At 34.0% G+C, this 17132-nt stretch overlaps 1 protein-coding gene across 1 annotated transcript; it reads right to left on the reverse strand.

The window, feature by feature from the left end:
- Positions 1-616: 616 nt before the first annotated feature.
- LOC110801949 (chorismate synthase 1, chloroplastic) lies at positions 617-7830 on the reverse strand. Its single transcript, XM_022007357.2, has 13 exons — positions 7462-7830; positions 6430-6580; positions 6079-6155; positions 5918-5976; positions 5353-5436; positions 5144-5236; positions 4570-4650; positions 3195-3326; positions 2924-3026; positions 2721-2815; positions 2549-2614; positions 2342-2426; positions 617-1009 (listed from the first exon to the last, which is right to left on the reverse strand). The coding sequence occupies exons 1-13, from the start codon at positions 7604-7606 to the stop codon at positions 867-869; spliced, it is 1314 nt and encodes a 437-aa protein (XP_021863049.1). The 5' UTR covers positions 7607-7830; the 3' UTR covers positions 617-866.
- Positions 7831-17132: the final 9302 nt, after the last annotated feature.

Consider the following 17132-nt stretch of genomic DNA (forward strand, 5'->3'; position numbering starts at 1 on the left):
GCTATTTAAGTCATGTTCATTGACTTCTTCTTATGTGCAATACACAATGTCTCTCCAACTAACCCAGGGCATTGTTATTATTCTGCTTCTTTTCTGGTCTCTCAAGTTCCACGGGTTATTCAAGAAGCATCTTAGTGTGTACGGGCCGGCATCAACTCTGTCTCTTTTAAGGCAATCATAACTACTATTGGTCTATTGGTCTTGGTCTGATATTGCCTAGTTGGTGGCGTATAGAAGACGGGCTCATCAACAAAGGACCAACACAAGAAAGGCCGACTACCCTTAAGTTTTCCAGCAATATGCATGTTCTTTGTTCAGTAAGTTCTGTAATGGTCTATAAAGACCTTGGTGTGTAAACTTTCTTTATACTTCACAAATCAAGCCAATGTCAAAAAATTGCAGGATCCGGAAATTTGGCAATCTTAATGGAAAAAGTGATCTAATCACTCTTGGGTGACATCACTTGTAAACCGACTGAGCCAATACGCTTCACATTGTGACAAAACACTTCCAAGGATCAAAGCAGGATTAGGATGTTTGTCGTGGAATTTCAGAAGACATGAATAGGAACTAGGAAGTATAAGAAATGTGTAATGAAGAAAAAAAGAAAAAACCATAGGAAGTACAAGTACATTACACACATGATAATATGATACATAAATAATTACATAGTAAGTATTATGATCAACTGAAGAGCTTTATTGAATCCAATTTGTTCCATTGTGGAACAAAATTTTAAAAGAATTGCATGAAAAAAGTACAAGTTCAAATAAGATACAAATGAAACTGCGCTGTAATATAAGATACAAATAGCATAAAGGAATCCTAATGTACAGGATTACACACAAAACTGGCAATGGCGAAACTTAGACACTAGCTTCATCTAGCTTTGGTAACTCCATGGGTTCCTGCAGGTCGGGATTGATGGGGAATAGCTGACATTGCGCATATTGTGCCATCAATTGATCAACAAGCACCAGCGCTACCATTGCTTCCACCATTGGTACGGCTGCAAAAAATAATATTAATTACCTGTGAGATCCCTTCAACTCTAGTCACTAGATAACAATCACACTTGTTGCAACAGAAAATGTTATCCGCACACTTTTTCTACCAGTCTCTAAGTTTATTGGAGTATGTTAAGAAGTAATCCTTCCTATCTTAATGAAGTAAGCAATTTTTTGCATGGAAATAAAGTAAAATTAACAAATAGACAAAAAAAAAATGAGCAAGTTGATGTGTCTGCCCCAATTTAGAGAAAAACAAGACAAATTTACTAAAACAAGGATGTGAATGTCTTTTGCAGGACATCACAAATGGAAGATGATAACTATATCAAGGAACCTAGTGAGTATATCCCGACTAATATTTAAATGATCGTTCTATTCAGAAGGAACAAACATCAAGCTCATATTGTGGAACTTGTCGATTCTTTTGCTTTTTCTCCTTTCCAAACTAGACCAACTTTTTTTTTACCACTTAACCAAAGATGTCTCTTTGGGTTTAATTGACTAACCCAATAGCCAAAACCATGTGAATAACAAACAAAAGTGAAGAATTTTATCTATGAATCTTCTTTATTTCTGAAAATCACCATCTAATTAACAGGCACTGAAAACGAAGAGCAAATTAAAAGAGGGTCAAGATTAGAGTTGAAATTAAATACTTAGGAGCAAGGGTGGTTGTGGGAGTTTAAAAATGACTAAGATAGAAATGGACAAGGATAATTGCTTATTAATCGGAGTTTGGTCTTTATAACCTCAATTATTGCTTAAAGAATTAGTGCAGAGGAAAAAGAAAAGGTGACCATGGGGTGTAGTTGCGGGGAAGAGGTAAGAGAGCGAGTTTAGAGGAAAGGAGAGTAGAGAACAAGTAGAGAGACAAGGTCTTCAGGATGGAGAAAGAAAGCATCGTGTAATATGGAGGGTATGAAGTATGGGACATTTGTGTCAACAATTACAAATTTTCCCACTTCACTTATTATTTAGGACATAATAGTGGCGTCTAGTTTTTGCAATAACTCAACAGGTACGACTTATTTCTCTTGTTGGATACTTCGCATGTTGCAACTAAATATTAATATGTTTTTTGTAAACTATTCAGCCTGATTAGATCATTAGATAACTGGAAACTCTCACATAATAGTATCCACACTTAATCATCCACTTTATCAGCCCACTTAATACAATGGAACACATTTGAAAGGAAAAATAAAATAAAACTACTTTTCTAATAGAATTGTGTTTCATGGCATTGCATTAAGTCCCACCAAATGCAGGCAGATTCTAGCACACTAGAATTGAGAAGCATCAACTTATATTAGTTGAAAAGGGAAGCATACCTCGTGGGACAACACAGGGATCATGCCGCCCTCGGGCAATAAGATCTGTTTCCTCTTTACTTCTTGTAACAGTATGCTGTTTCTTCTGCAAGACCATAAGATAACACCAAACTTTCTTATTATCATTTCTATGCTTTGAGTACACTAAACGACCCTCAGAACCAATTCAATTTCATAGTCTGAGAAAGAACATGAAAAAGAACTCACTCCTATTGTAGAGGTCGGCTTGAAGCCTATTTTCATGTAAATAGTTTCACCATTAGATATTCCTCCCTGCTCATGAAAAAAGACAGTTTTAATAATCCCAGGCAATCTGTTGAGGGTCTACCATTAATACTCGGCAGAAACAATGATCATGTTAACTAGTAAATGTCTTAACCTGTACACCACCAGAACGGTTTGTTTTTGTCCTAATCTTCCCTTGTTCATCCATGTAAAACTCATCATTGTGTTCACTACCAGTCATAAAGGTACCTGCACATGAAAAAGTCAAGCTCTAATCAAACAGCAGTAACAGTAAAAAAGTCAACTTCTCTGTAGGAAATGATGTACCAAATAAACAAACAATTTTACATCATCTACCTGCAAAGCCGCTGCCAAACTCAAAACCCTTTGTTGCAGGTAATGATAGAGCAGCTTTAGCCAACTCAGCTTCGAGTTTGTCAAAAACTGGTGAACCAAGTCCCTGGTTTTTATATTATTTATCAACAAAAAAAAAAATTAAACCAATCAGCAACAAAGGCATTTAGTTAAAACTAAAACAGAAAAGACACATGAAAGTTTTGATATAAGCTTTATGAAGATAGCAATAGCTCGTGAAACTATGACCACAGGTGGAGCGAGGAGATCTTACACGTGGAGCATTTCTAACTATACAAGTGACAGCACCACCAACGGAATCTCCTTTCACTCTAACTGCATCTATAGCTGCAATCATTTTTTCTGCGTACTCTGGATCAGGACATCTGACAATGTTACTCTCTATCTGATAAGATTTGACAGAAAGGGAAACCTTGTAACTCGTGAATAATAGGAATTGACTCTATATCCAAAGCCTGAAATTCAGCTCACACATAATCATGATATCTACCAGACAAATAAGAGACAGAGAGAAGATTCAAAAAGTAAAAGAATACACCAGGAAAACACAGCATCTTTCACAGAAAACCAAAGAAAAATAATGCAGTGAACTGACGCTCTTGCTTCCAGTCACCAACCTTCGCTTCAAATGAACAAAGTAATAATCCTGTATTCTCTTTTTCTTGTGCACCTCAGATGCGCACATATTAAATCCAAATATAGTGCTTCTACGATAGTTATACTACTGGAAGTCTGGAACGTTGGGCCTTGGATAAGACAAGCGTCAGGTGATATTGGGGTTGATATGAGTAAGATATGAAGTGAATTTCATGGATCGGTGTAAGACAATGAATTCTTAGAAAACATAGAAATGAACAAGAAAATCGCGGAAGCATGATAGCTGATTGTAGCGATGTGATTAAACCATCAAGCTGGGGCTACAATCCCATCTTTAGAGTGGTTGGACATTTACAAAACCTAAGCAAGATAAACCAGTAAAATAAAACTCTCATCAGTTTTCATCATGCTTTCTTTTTCCCTAAACCCCTTTATCTATAGACTAGCTAATACCTAACTTCTTGCTTCAAGCTACCTCTAATTTCATTCAAAAAACTAACTATGCATTGCCCAGACTACCCCTCCTCTTCATTACACCTTTGTAGGGTTGATTGAATTTCAACAGAATATAAGGTGACACGGGAAACGCGATTCGGAACGCGCCAAAACCGTTTCAGAAAAATAGAGACGTATTTGAAACTGAATTGATCCCGGAAACGAATGGGAAACGAGATTTCAATCTAAATTCACGTTTCCCAAGAAAATTGCTAATTGTATGCACTCTTATTCTATGTAAAAATTTGTATTTTTAAAATAAGCTTATACAAAAAATGCTGCTGAATTATCAAAGAATTATTCTATGCTATTCCAACTCTTCACAAGTATTAAGCTTATTACAAGCATTCAACTCTCAAACTTCTCTATGTTCTATTATTATTTTTCAACAACCACACACGAGTATCCATATGAAATATCAATATAAGGAGCTTGACACAATATAACAAAGGTGAACTGAAGTATGTAAGTAACAAAGATTTGAACGATCATAGATCCAAAAAGTTCAAGCTGTGTGATAGAAGTGCTAAAAGTACCTGTTCAAGAGTCAATGTTTCATTATCAACTAATCCCTCCGGCAGAACAACCTTGTGCACTTGGGATACATAAGCAAGGACCTGAAAAGTATCATGTGCCACCAGTTCGTTACATACATAAAATTGAAAAAAACACAAGACCCAAAATACTATGCTTCTAGGAAACTTAAAATAATGGACCAGCTCTAACAAGCAAGCAAGAACGCAAAACTATTCAATGAAACCCATAGAAAAACATTGTGGCAATCCTAGCAATAATTGTTGCGGTTGCAATTGCTGATTCTTCATATTTCATCTTGATTCTTGCAAGAAACCACATCAGACGAGAAGTCATTTGCATTGACAAGTTGGCAATTGCTAACATTGATCTAGTATCAACTTGGCTTTTAAAAATATTTTCACCACTAAAAGATGTGGCAAATAATTTCTGCAGAATAGTGCAACTTAGAGTTACGATTATAATGGAGTGCAATATTTCATTTGTCATTTTGTCCGGCGTAAGATGTTCTTGAAGTTACTCAATACAATCTACACGGTTAGAAAAACAATTAGAGGATGGCAATTAAAAAATCACCTCAGTTCCTGCGAACTTCTTAAGTATCTTCTTAGCTATGGCTCCAGCAGCAACTCTTCCAATAGTTTCTCTAGCAGAAGATCTTCCACCACCCTGCATTCAGTGACATAATGATTCAATATATCCGAGATTCTCGGTCCGGGAACATTTGGGTAATGCATCATTCCTAGATAAAGCAAGAATATCAAATACAATCACTCAGGGATTACCTGTACGGATCTAACACCATACTTGAAATCATAAGTTGCATCAGCATGCGAAGGCCTATAAGCTTTTGACATCTCGGTGTAATCCTGGTAAGAGAGCAACATGCTATAAGATTTTCTTATAAAAATAAAACACATGAACAATTATAAAATTCTAGGTATTTTATATAATTAAAAAGAGAAGGAACAGCACCCATACGCATAAAAGTATAAAACGATAATAAAACCTACTAACACTTTGTTTGGATAGCAAGATAGACGGGAAAGGAAAGGGTGGGAAAAGGGGGGGGGGGGGGGGGGGGGGAGGGGGGGCTCCATTGCCTTTCCAAATCTCTCCAATTAAAAAGGGAGGAAAAATAGAACCCTCCCTCTTCCTTTCGTCCTTTCCTTTCCCCCAATCCCTTATCCAAACAAGGGAACTTGTTCCCATCCCTTTCTCTTGCTTCCCATCATACTGCCATTATTATATAGGCAAGATGTGTAAGCATGAACACATAAAAGCTAACACTTTAGACATAACTGAAGTTCAAGTTTTAACATCACTTTAACAAGTAGCCAAAATTCTTACATTTCCTCTTTGATCAGTATTTGGTACATTCACTGCAATTGGTGATCCAGTAGTCAATCCTGCAAGTACAATGTTATCATTAAGGCACAACTGACAACACTGAAATTTGCTAAATATAAAAGACCAAAAGATTTTAACAAGATTCTGCAAATCGAAGTAACCTTCAGAAACGCCTGAAATAATTTTGCATGTATCCGTCTCTTTCCTCGGGGTAGTAATCCGGCTTTGGCCAGGCCTCCTAAAACATCAAAACAAGAAATTGAAACTAAGAACAAAAGCAAAAAACAATAGCACAATGAGTCCAGAACACCAACATACTTGAGGTCAAGCTCCTCAATAATTCATTTTTAATACCAATTAATCAATAGTTGCATACAACTTTAACTCTGCTGAAAGTACTTTTGTGTCTAGAAAAATAAGACTTGGATAATTCAATTAAGACCGAAAATTGTGAAGTTCAAAGTTACGGACTTTTGGTGCAAGTTGGTCTCAAAGTAAAGATTGTCAACTACCTTCTATCAAGATCTAATTGTAAATCTTCTTCGGATAAAGGAAGTCTGGGTGGGACGCCATCAACCACACAACCAACGCCACCACCATGTGATTCTCCGTATGTCGTAACACGGAAATAATTTCCATATGTACTTCCTGCAGCTTGAATTTCTGTAATGTACAAAGCAAAATGATAGTTTCTGATTAGTTACTAGTACACAAGACAATGTATCTCAGTTAAGTTTACTTGCAAGCAGTCCATGTATTCAACACAGAAAAACAGAATGTTGCCTTTAGTTTAACTCCTATCATCTAGCTTTAGTATGCCTCAAGATGAAGTCGAATCCAGCAATAGATTTATAGAACTTATTTCCATCCATTTTCGCTTTCCTAATTTTTTCTTTCCTAATGTTTGCTTTCCTAATTGTCCCATCAGAGTTATCATGAACACAGGAGTACTAACCACTTGTGTTTTTCGTGGTCAAATTACATCCCTTGATTTCCCCAGACTATATTTATTTAATCCTAAGTTAACTCTTGAGGAGTTTGGTGTCCCTAAAGTACTTAAAATTACCTTATCTTTTGTGTACCCTCTTTAAATTTTAACCATATGCATTTAAATCTAGTATCATTGTAAACAAACCTAGCTACATACAGAGTAGTTTTTATGGGAGTTCTTTCTATCACTTCTTCAACCTTCCTCTAGAAAAATCAAAACCAAATACAGGAAAGTTACATATTCAATTTTATTGCCACCTAGTTTTTCTTCGGAGCGTGCTGCAAGAGAGCATCTATGTCCTCTAAAATAGTTATCTTTTCTCATAAAAAATCACCCCTGTAATCTTGCTGAAAACAAAATTAGAAGTCAAATGAGCTGCCTAATCATGCGCTTTTCAGGAGCAAATTTGATCAAATACCCGGGTATAAGATGGAGAAGAGTTATTCATATTCTAGAAGCACAATTCAAGATTCACCTCAAGATGAATCCAAATTAAATTAAAAATCAGAAATTAAGCAATTCACAACCAGCAAGCATGATGGAAAACAATTACCAGATTTCCGAGGTGTTCGGCGGAATGAGATTTGAGCAGGAGGAGACGATAGCTTGCGGAAGCCAGAATGCGCAGATCCGAGCGTGGATGAAGCATTGGAAGTTGCAGAACCCAAGAATTGTTTGGAGGAGAGAGACGACGCCATTGATTCAGAAGCTTTGAGCCAAAAGTTGAGAATAAGCTTAAAATTAGAGCAGAAAAGTAGAGAATAATTTGGAATATGGAAGACTATATATTTTTAAAAAAAAGTATTGGATATTTTCTGTGAACGCTGAGGGACGGGGTTGGTGAGCATGGAAGGGTAGGTGGGTATTTTTACAGGTTGGCCGTCGTATACTCGTATGTGCCGTTCTCCGCCAAAATGACACAATCTCGACCTTTTTGGACAATGTTACGGAATATGTTACTCCTACGTCTAAATTTTTTTTATTATTATTTATTTATTTTTTTTTTTTTTTGGTGTTAGCACCCGGTTCACCCTTCAACGCCCAGATTGTGCAGGGCAGCAGGGGTGTGCATGGTGCTCTTGGTGCACCTGTCCCAAAACGCACATAAATAACAATAAAACGCAATAAAAATAAAAACCGCAAAAAAAAAAGAACATTAACAAAAAGAACATTAACAAAAAGAACACTAATATTGACAAATCAGACAAAAGGTACAAATATAAAAAGCAGTTATATTTTTTCTTGTTCTTTTAAGTTCTGGAAATGTTATTTTCCAACCAATTTACAGTATGTTCTAATTAAAAAAATAAAACGACGAACCTTTGATGAACTTTAAAACCAGATTTATAATTTTTCTTGTTCTTTTAAGTTCTGGAAATGTTCTTTTCCAACCAATTTATGTTCTAATTAAAAAATAAAACAACGAACCTTTGATGAACTTTAAAACCATATCTATATTTTTTCTTGTTCTTTTAAGTTCTGGAAATGTTCTTTTTCAACCAATTTATGTTCTAATTCCGTTATTTTATTTATCAAAAGATATCTGAAAACAACACTATAAATATGTAAAAAGAACAATTGCTGATTCTAAAAAAGAACTCACTGTTTTGATGCCACAGAAATAGAAAGTTATAAGAAAAGAACATTAAAATTTAAAAAGAACATAGAATTAAGAACGAGAAAATTTACCTTAATCACCCGATGCACCTTCATCAACAGCATAAACCTCTTTGAATGAATAAAAAATTCAAAAAATAGCGAAATTGAAATAGTATTTCGCTTAATAAACTAGTTTTTTGTAAACGTAATTCAATTAAAATCACATTTCAGAGAAAGAAGGAGGAGAAATTTTGTTTTGAACTTTCTCTCTCATAAAATCTCTCTTTTGTTGGGAGAAACTAAAAGCTCTCATCTTTCTCTCTCAAGAATGTGTTTCTAAAATGAGAAGTTATGAATCCAATAGGAGAAATATTATATATATAGAAAATGAAAAATAAAAATAAAAATAAATAAAAAAAGAGGGGGGAGGAGAAGAAATACAAGCCATGTTCATGATAAGAACGGTGCACTTGTTTTTTTTTTTCTGGGTTTTGTTGTTCTGTTCTTTTATGTTTATTAGATATAAATCTTAATGTTCTTTTATGTTTGTTCTTTTTTCAAAAAGTACAGTATTGAAGAGCAAAGGAAGCTTTTACTTGACCAACAACAAATGATGTTAAATCTTCAAAAACAGCTGAAAGAACAAGAAGAGAGGCTGAATAAACAGAGCAATTCCTCAAAAGAACAAAAAGATGATGGACCTAAAAGAACATTATAAATAAAGAAAAAGAACATTATAAATACAGAAAAGAACATATCATGTAGAACACTTATTTTAACCATGTAAAACAACATTACCAATAAAAAAACGAACAACAATAGAGCATAAAAGAACATAATAAAGTAAAGAAAAAGAACATTAAAAATAGCAGAAAAGAACATATCATGTAGAACACTTATTTTAACCATGTGAAAAAAGAACAACAAAAAAGATAAAAGAACAACAAAAATGGTAAAAGAACAATTTGATCTGAAGTGTGTAATATCAAAAGAACAACAAGCTAAAGCAAAAAAGAACAAAGAACAACAAGCTAAAGCAAAAAAGAACAACATGTTCAATAATTATTTTCTGTATTATTACAATCGCTTAATACATATATGAGAACCAATATATAAAAGAACAAAAGATAAGACTAAAAGAACATATAAAATCGAAAAAAGAACAGAAATCAAAATCATCAGAAATATATAATCAAGATACATTAATCATCAAAATTATCAAAATATAGAATCAAAATACATTAATCAAGGTTTTTGAGAAATGCAGAAATCGAAATGATCAAAAAAATCAAAATAAATTGAAATGATGAAAATAATGAACATGGAAATCAAAATCATCATAAATAAGTAATTCGTTTTAAAAAATTGAAAAATTACCTTCACAAATCGGATTATCAGCAGAGAAATTCAAATTTGAAGAAGAAGAATCAATAGAATTTGATATTAAAGTAGAAAAAGCAACCAATATCTGAGAATTTTCCATTACTTTCTCTCTCCTCTTCACAGTTTCTCTCTCCTTTCCATAGTTTTTCTCTCTCCTCTTCACAAATTCTGATTCGAAAATTATAAAAAAGAAGGTATATATACCAGAAAAATGGAGTGAAAAACAAAAGAACGAAAAAAAAGGGACAGAGCAGTCATTGTTCTTTTTTTTTAACAAAAGAACAACGTTTGTTCTTTTTTTATCAAAAAAACAACGTTTGTTCTTTTCTTCTCCGGATTCAACAAGATATCCGCGTTTTATATTTATTGCATGTCGTTTGGACACCAGTGCACCAAGAGCACTGTGCACACCCCTGCACCATCATATTTGCTGTTCACCCTTAGTGCTAATCCGAATTCGGGGCGAGTTCTGGGTGGATAGGTTCAAGTCCCCTCCCAATTGTTGTTGCGGGGGATTGAACACGAGTTCTCCCTACCAAGTTCAGCCCCAATCACCACTGAACCACCAGACAATTGGTATAATATTATTATTATTATTTATATAAAGAAACGTACGAATTAATGATGTTTTTGCCTACTGGTTAAGGGCCTATTCGGCAGTGGCCTTTGAGGTAGCGGGTAGGTTGGAAAAATAAGTAGTGTTTGGCATGGTAGCGATTTAAGTAGCGGGTGGTGGTCAAGATAGTGTTTGAGGAGATTTTGTCAAACTTTAATATTATTACGTTTGATTTCAGATAGTAGCGTTGGGATATTTTACCACCATTTGCCGTCAAGTTCTTTGACACTCTATTTTTCTTAATTCAACATCGCTTCAAATCATTGCGTGAGACAAACAAGAAACCCATCATAATCGCCCTTCTATTAAGCAAATGCATGTAGAAAATGAAAATAAAGTGTATAGAAAATTGAAAGAATTGAACTCCATAAAGTATTGAATTGAGGAAGATGATGACAAGCAGAGAAAAAAAATATACTCCGTACTCTTGTATAGTATATTCCGTATTTTTATCGAGGAGAATTCAATGTATTTGAGTACTCCAGAGTACTGTGTAGTATAAGACAGACATATTACGGAGTACATTGATTTAATATCCTACGAAATATGAAGAGTATGATAGTTTTTAATTAATTTATTTATTTTTAATTCGGATAAAATAGTATTTATATCTATTGAAACTATTGTTTTCATACTTCTCTAATATTTCATTTTGATTAAAAATGCATTGAACATGAACATTATTTTGTCAAATTGAACTAATTTTAATTAAAATTAATGATTTTAATTTAGTCAAACGCTACTTTAATTTGTCAAACACTCATACTATCAACCGCTACTTTGACAGCTAATCGTTACCCGCTACTAATTAAAAGTTATCCGTTACTCTAACCACTATCCGCTACTCAACCGCTAAAAGCTACCCGCTACCGCTACCTTTGTCGAACATAACCTAAGACCGGGGGTTTGTGTACAATAGGTTTCAGGTTTGAATTTTCCGCCCTCATTTATAATTTATGTTGCCCCTATGGCTCATTCGTACCAAAAAAAATTATAAAGGAACGTACGAGGCATCATAAATACTAACTGTCTTATCCTTTATTAAAATAGAAAATTAAACACTAAAATATATTTTAAACTATATTTAATCTCTTGTTTGGCATGCTAATCGAACCATAGATCTTATATTTTTTTTCTATTTAATATAGGAAATACTGTTGTACACATTTTACAACTAAATTTTATCACTCTATCTTTTTACTCATTGTCCATATCTTTAATTAATTTTCCCCTTATTCTCTAGATAGTATACTTTGAGTTTTTATTTAATCTAGTTTCATCTTATCTTTATCTCATTCTTATATGTTATCCTCCTTCTATCTTAAAATATGATTGGATATTTTGATTGTTAACCCATTTATCTTACGGAGTATTAAATTCTCATAGTTTGATTATATTTTACTATTTATATATTAAAATTGACTTTTTTAATGGTACTTTTTGTTTTTTGAAATTATTATTATTAATTTTTTTGCGGCCATGGTTGATGTGATGCTTATGTCTATGTTATTAATGATCTTAGTATTTTGATTAATATATATATATATATATATATATATATACATACATAAAAAATTAATAATAATAATGATGATATATAAGTCTAATAAGGACCAATTGGTTACGTGAATGATGATATACTACAAAAAAACGTAGTATTTTCGACTAAATTACTGACTGCAAAAATTATAGTCGCTAAACTATTGTAGTCGGTAAATTGACGACTACATGTCAGTTTGCCTACTACATAGTAGTCGGTAAAGTAGTCTGTAAAATTTATCGACTATTTGCCAGTCGTAGTTTAGTCAAATTCTGACCAGGGTAAAAACGACTACCCTTTACCGACTACTTTCAGTCGGAAAATGATTTACCGACTCCTTTTATCCTTTTAGAGACTACAAATAGCGGTCGAAAAATCCAAGTTTTCTCGTAGTGATAAAAGGTTAAGACCTATAAGAAAATTAAGAAATTAATAGAATATTCAATCGTTTTTTTCTTATCCATAATTATTATCTTAACACTTATAAAAGAGAGGAGTTACATTTACTATTCACGTAATAGTGTAATTACGATTTAGCCCCAACTTTCATGCCCATTTTCTTTTTGTCTTTTAGCTTATAAACAGGGTAAATATGATTTTACCCTTTTCATGAATTGTATATATAGCCTTCTCCCTTTTCCTGCTCTCACTCGGAGTCACTCCAATCTCCTCCGCCACCATTTTCTCTCTCCTATCCCTTCTTCTTTCTCTCTCCTCTATTTTTCTTATCCGCTACATTCTACTCACTCACCAGTAGTTGAACCTGGCGGTAGATCGATTGTAACACCCCGACAATTCTCTTTTTTCTAAAATAAACTTTTAATATAAAACGTAGAGAATTCTCAAGGCATTATCGCCCGTGTGAAAACGTAACGGCTTATTCAGAATTTTGCAGCGGAAAACATAAAACTAACTTTAGGTTTATAAATAACCAATTACAGAGTAAAATCCAAAACCAATCAACGAAAATAAAGTGATGTAGCTAGTACGACAAGTTTAAAGTTCAATTTAACAAACCAAAGTCAACTTAACAAAGCAAACTAAATACGAGCTCTCTAATCCCGATCCCAATGATGCATCATCTTCAAACCTGTAGATGGACAATGCTTATTGATCCTTAGAGACTGCTCACCAAAATGGGTCATCACAGGATCAATAAGGCATAGCCATGATCAACACACACAAACAAAGCACGTAATCAGCAAAGCTGAGTACTACATACTTAATCAATAATAAGCCTAACATGATTCTATTAAACGAACAATCCTAACATATGATACTGATAAAACATAAGTAAGGGCAAACAAAACATATTAATTTGAAGACCACACTTGACTAGACTAGCTAGGCTAGACTGGACTAGACTTTTATAACAATAATGTTATTTTAATTGAAATAGTCAATGGACCGAGTTGTCTAACTAGAAGCTTCACTAAGGAAGACGAGGTACGGGCGCGACTCCGTAACCTCAATGACCTGCGATATCGAGGAACTTTTGAATAAAATAGAACACGGTGATCAATACGGTCCCAGAAAAGGCCATGGGCTACCACCATGAACCCCAACTCCTGTTTGTCCGTCACTTCAGACGTGCATAGTCTAAAGCTATTGCTACTCAGTTTCACTTTACATGATTTACAGATTAATACTCAACTATGACTCGACAATTACATAAGTCATACAATCAACAATTATTCACAACTGTTTTTATCTTGGAATTAAGTAAGTGATCACAAAGGTATCAATCAAGACTCATTCCAATTAATTCAACCTTTCCTTTAACAATGATCAACCCATGTATATGGGTATAAGGTTTCAACTTACTAAACAAGGTCCTCGGCCCTCATAAAGTAGTGAAAAGCTAAAAGGGAACAACGATCAATCGATCCAAACCAATATATATATAAAATAATCTAGTGTTCCCAACCAACATGTTTGCATCCATCATCTATACTAACATGTTATAATTCTCATATAACGAAATATATGTTCAACATGTTCATCTGACAATATTAAACATGTAAATTTCAACATAACCAACTTCATCGAAAATTCAACATGGTTTCAATAATACCTTGTGTAGACAAACTGATAGGCCACTTTAACACTTTCAAAAGTCGTATAAAGAGAATTCTCCGCCTAAAACAACCAATATAGACTCATATCAATTCACATTGAATTTTTAGCAACATTAGGGTGCTTCGAACCCTTCCTAAACATAATTAGAACATTCCCCAATATCAAACTTGGATATTTAATTTCCTAGCATCATAATTATTGAATTAATGATTGAAATTCGTTGAATACTCTTCAAAACATTGTACTTTAATTTTCAGCAATATAAACTCGTTTAAAAACTTCGCCAAGACCAACTTAACATACTTAGACGTTTGAAACAATAATTTTAATAATCTACAATCATCCTACCATGATTTAAAACCATTAAAACCTTAAAATTCATAAAATTCAAACTTTTATTTCAATCAATTTATGTAATCTGAAATTTAATAATTAAACTAGTGTGTAGCCCGGGCGTTGCCCCGGGTTTTGACTTTTATTCGGGTTTTTTTTTATAATTATGTTCACGTAGAGATGGGGTCATCATCAAATTACGATGGTGACATAAGATTAGTGGCCGATCAACAACCTCCCAGATCTAAAACCCCACATCCAAAAATCTAAACAAATTCGCATCCTTTTCTTCAAAGTAATAACTGTACATTATAAATTAAATAATCATTTCCTTTTTTGCATTCACTTTTATTCAATGTATTGTTTATTGTAAAAAGAATATATTTGTTTATATAGAAAGATATTACATAAGTTGTAGTTGGTTAAGATGCTAAGAAGTGTAACTTTTAACAAAGAGGTCTTGTGTTCGATCCTTATTAGATGTTTTTTTGTTGTAATGACATGTCATGATGCTAATTAGTGGTGACGTGACGTAATAAGGAGAGGTCTACGTGACACGTATACGTTCTTCAAAACGCGTTTTAATATATTAGTATAGATTACATAAAACATATAAATTTGAAATTCATAATTGAATAAAAACTATACATTTAATTCAATAAAACATAATTAAAATATTCAATTAGCTTAGGGTTTTAAAGAGATTAACCAAAAAGGGGAAGGAGATGTTGGCCGACGGACAGGGCGCGGCAGCGGCGGTGGTCAGGCAAACTAGGCGACGCGGTTGGGCGCGGTGGTGGTTGCGGCTGGGCCGGTGGTCACGGCTGGGCACGCGTTTACTGTTGAGAGTAAGCAACAAGCAACGAAGAGGGAAGGAGAGGTGTTGGCCGCTTGGTGGTGGTTGTGCGAGCAAGGAGAGGTGGCGTTGATCGAGTAAACAAGAAACAACAAGCGAGGAGGAGAGCAACACTAAGGAAAGAAAGAGAGAAAAACAAGACGGAAGAGAAGGAGAGGGAGTACCGACTGGTCACGGCGGTGGTGCAGTAGGCGGTAGAAGGGAAACAGCGTGAGGGAGAAGGAAGGTTTTTGAGGGTTTAATTTCCTAGTTCACGTGAAGGAATAGGAGGGAGAGTTTTTTTTTTTTTTGTACGTGAAATTGAAGGAAAGGAGATGAGGGGGAATCGTGGGTTTATTATTTGGGCTTCACCCAATTAGGCTAGAATTAGGATTTAGTTTTAGAATTTGAATCCAAAACCGATTAGGATTGTTTTCCAATGTCGAACATGCGTAATTAAAATTCTAAAGTTATTTTTGATTTCATAAATCACTAAAATATTTAAAATGTAATTAACTAAAATAAATATACGCTAATTATATTTATTATTAAAATTCGTAAATTCTATTAAAATATAAATAACTACTCCCTCCGTCCCGGAATACTCGACCCGGTTTGACCGGCACAGAGTTTAAGGGACTTGAATTGACTTATTTAATTTAATAGGTAATAGTTGATAGTGGGGTATTATTTTAATGTAGTTAGTGGGAAATGTGTAAAGGGGTGGGGTTGGGGGAGAGTAGGGGTTGAATTTTTAATTATTTTTTGTATGGAGTAGGGGGTAGGTGGGTTAATAGGGGTGGAGTGAGAAATAATATAATATTGTTAGAATATTTCCATTTTTAGAAACAGGTCAAGTATTAAGGGACGGCCCGATAAGGAAAACAGGTCAAGTATTCCGGGACGGAGGGAGTATACGTTAAAATATATTAATAAAATTTATAAATTTATTACATCGATAATTTTTGGCTAAGGTTTTCTCGTTCGTCTTCTTTCAAGGTTAACAGAAAGTAGGCGAAGATAATGGACATTCGGGGTACTTTTCTTCGTTTATCTTTTCTCAATTTCTGAATTTTCTATGTCTAGGTATTTAGATTTCGATTTTTTAGGGGTTTTTTTGGTGTTTCAGACTTATTTTCTCTTAATTTCTGCATCTTTTACTTGAAAGGAGACGAAGATAATGGGCATTCAGGTACTTTTTTTTTTAATCTTTTCTCAATTTGTGAATTTTCTAAGCCTAGGTATTTAGAATTCGATTTTTTTAGGGGTTTTGGTATTTCAGATTCTTATTTTCTCTCAGTTTCTGCATGTTCTAAGTCCTGGTATTTAAAATTTGATTTTTTTAGGGGTTTTAGATGTTTTAGATTTTATCTTCTCTTAATTTCGTATTTTCTAGGTCTATGTAATTTTAGGGAACTAGGGGTTTTTGGTTTTCAAATTCTTATTTTCTCTAAATTTCTAGGTCTAGGTATTTAGATTTTGGTTTTCTAGGGTTATCAGTATTTGCATCATACCACTTTGAGGTTCTGACTTTGCGCTTTGTTCTTGCTTCATAGGCCATTGAAGATTTGAAGTTCTTCATTTGGACCAGCGGAAGAATATGGTTATGGAACTTGATGACCATGTGATGTGTTGTGTAAGCGACCAAAATAGAAATCATGACATCAAAAGTGCATTGAGTGCATCCCTGAAGGTTCTATTCAGTTCATCATATCAACTTTCTATTGTCAAGTTGCAACTTCGTTAACCCATATGTAAGGTTGTTATGTTATCCATGTTTAACAATCCTAAAGCTCTTATGGACTCTTGTTAATGCAAATGTTTCTTAGCTGTAAAGTT

The sequence above is a fragment of the Spinacia oleracea genome, chromosome 1, assembly GCF_020520425.1.
Source record: "Spinacia oleracea cultivar Varoflay chromosome 1, BTI_SOV_V1, whole genome shotgun sequence".
NCBI lineage: Eukaryota > Viridiplantae > Streptophyta > Magnoliopsida > Caryophyllales > Amaranthaceae > Spinacia > Spinacia oleracea.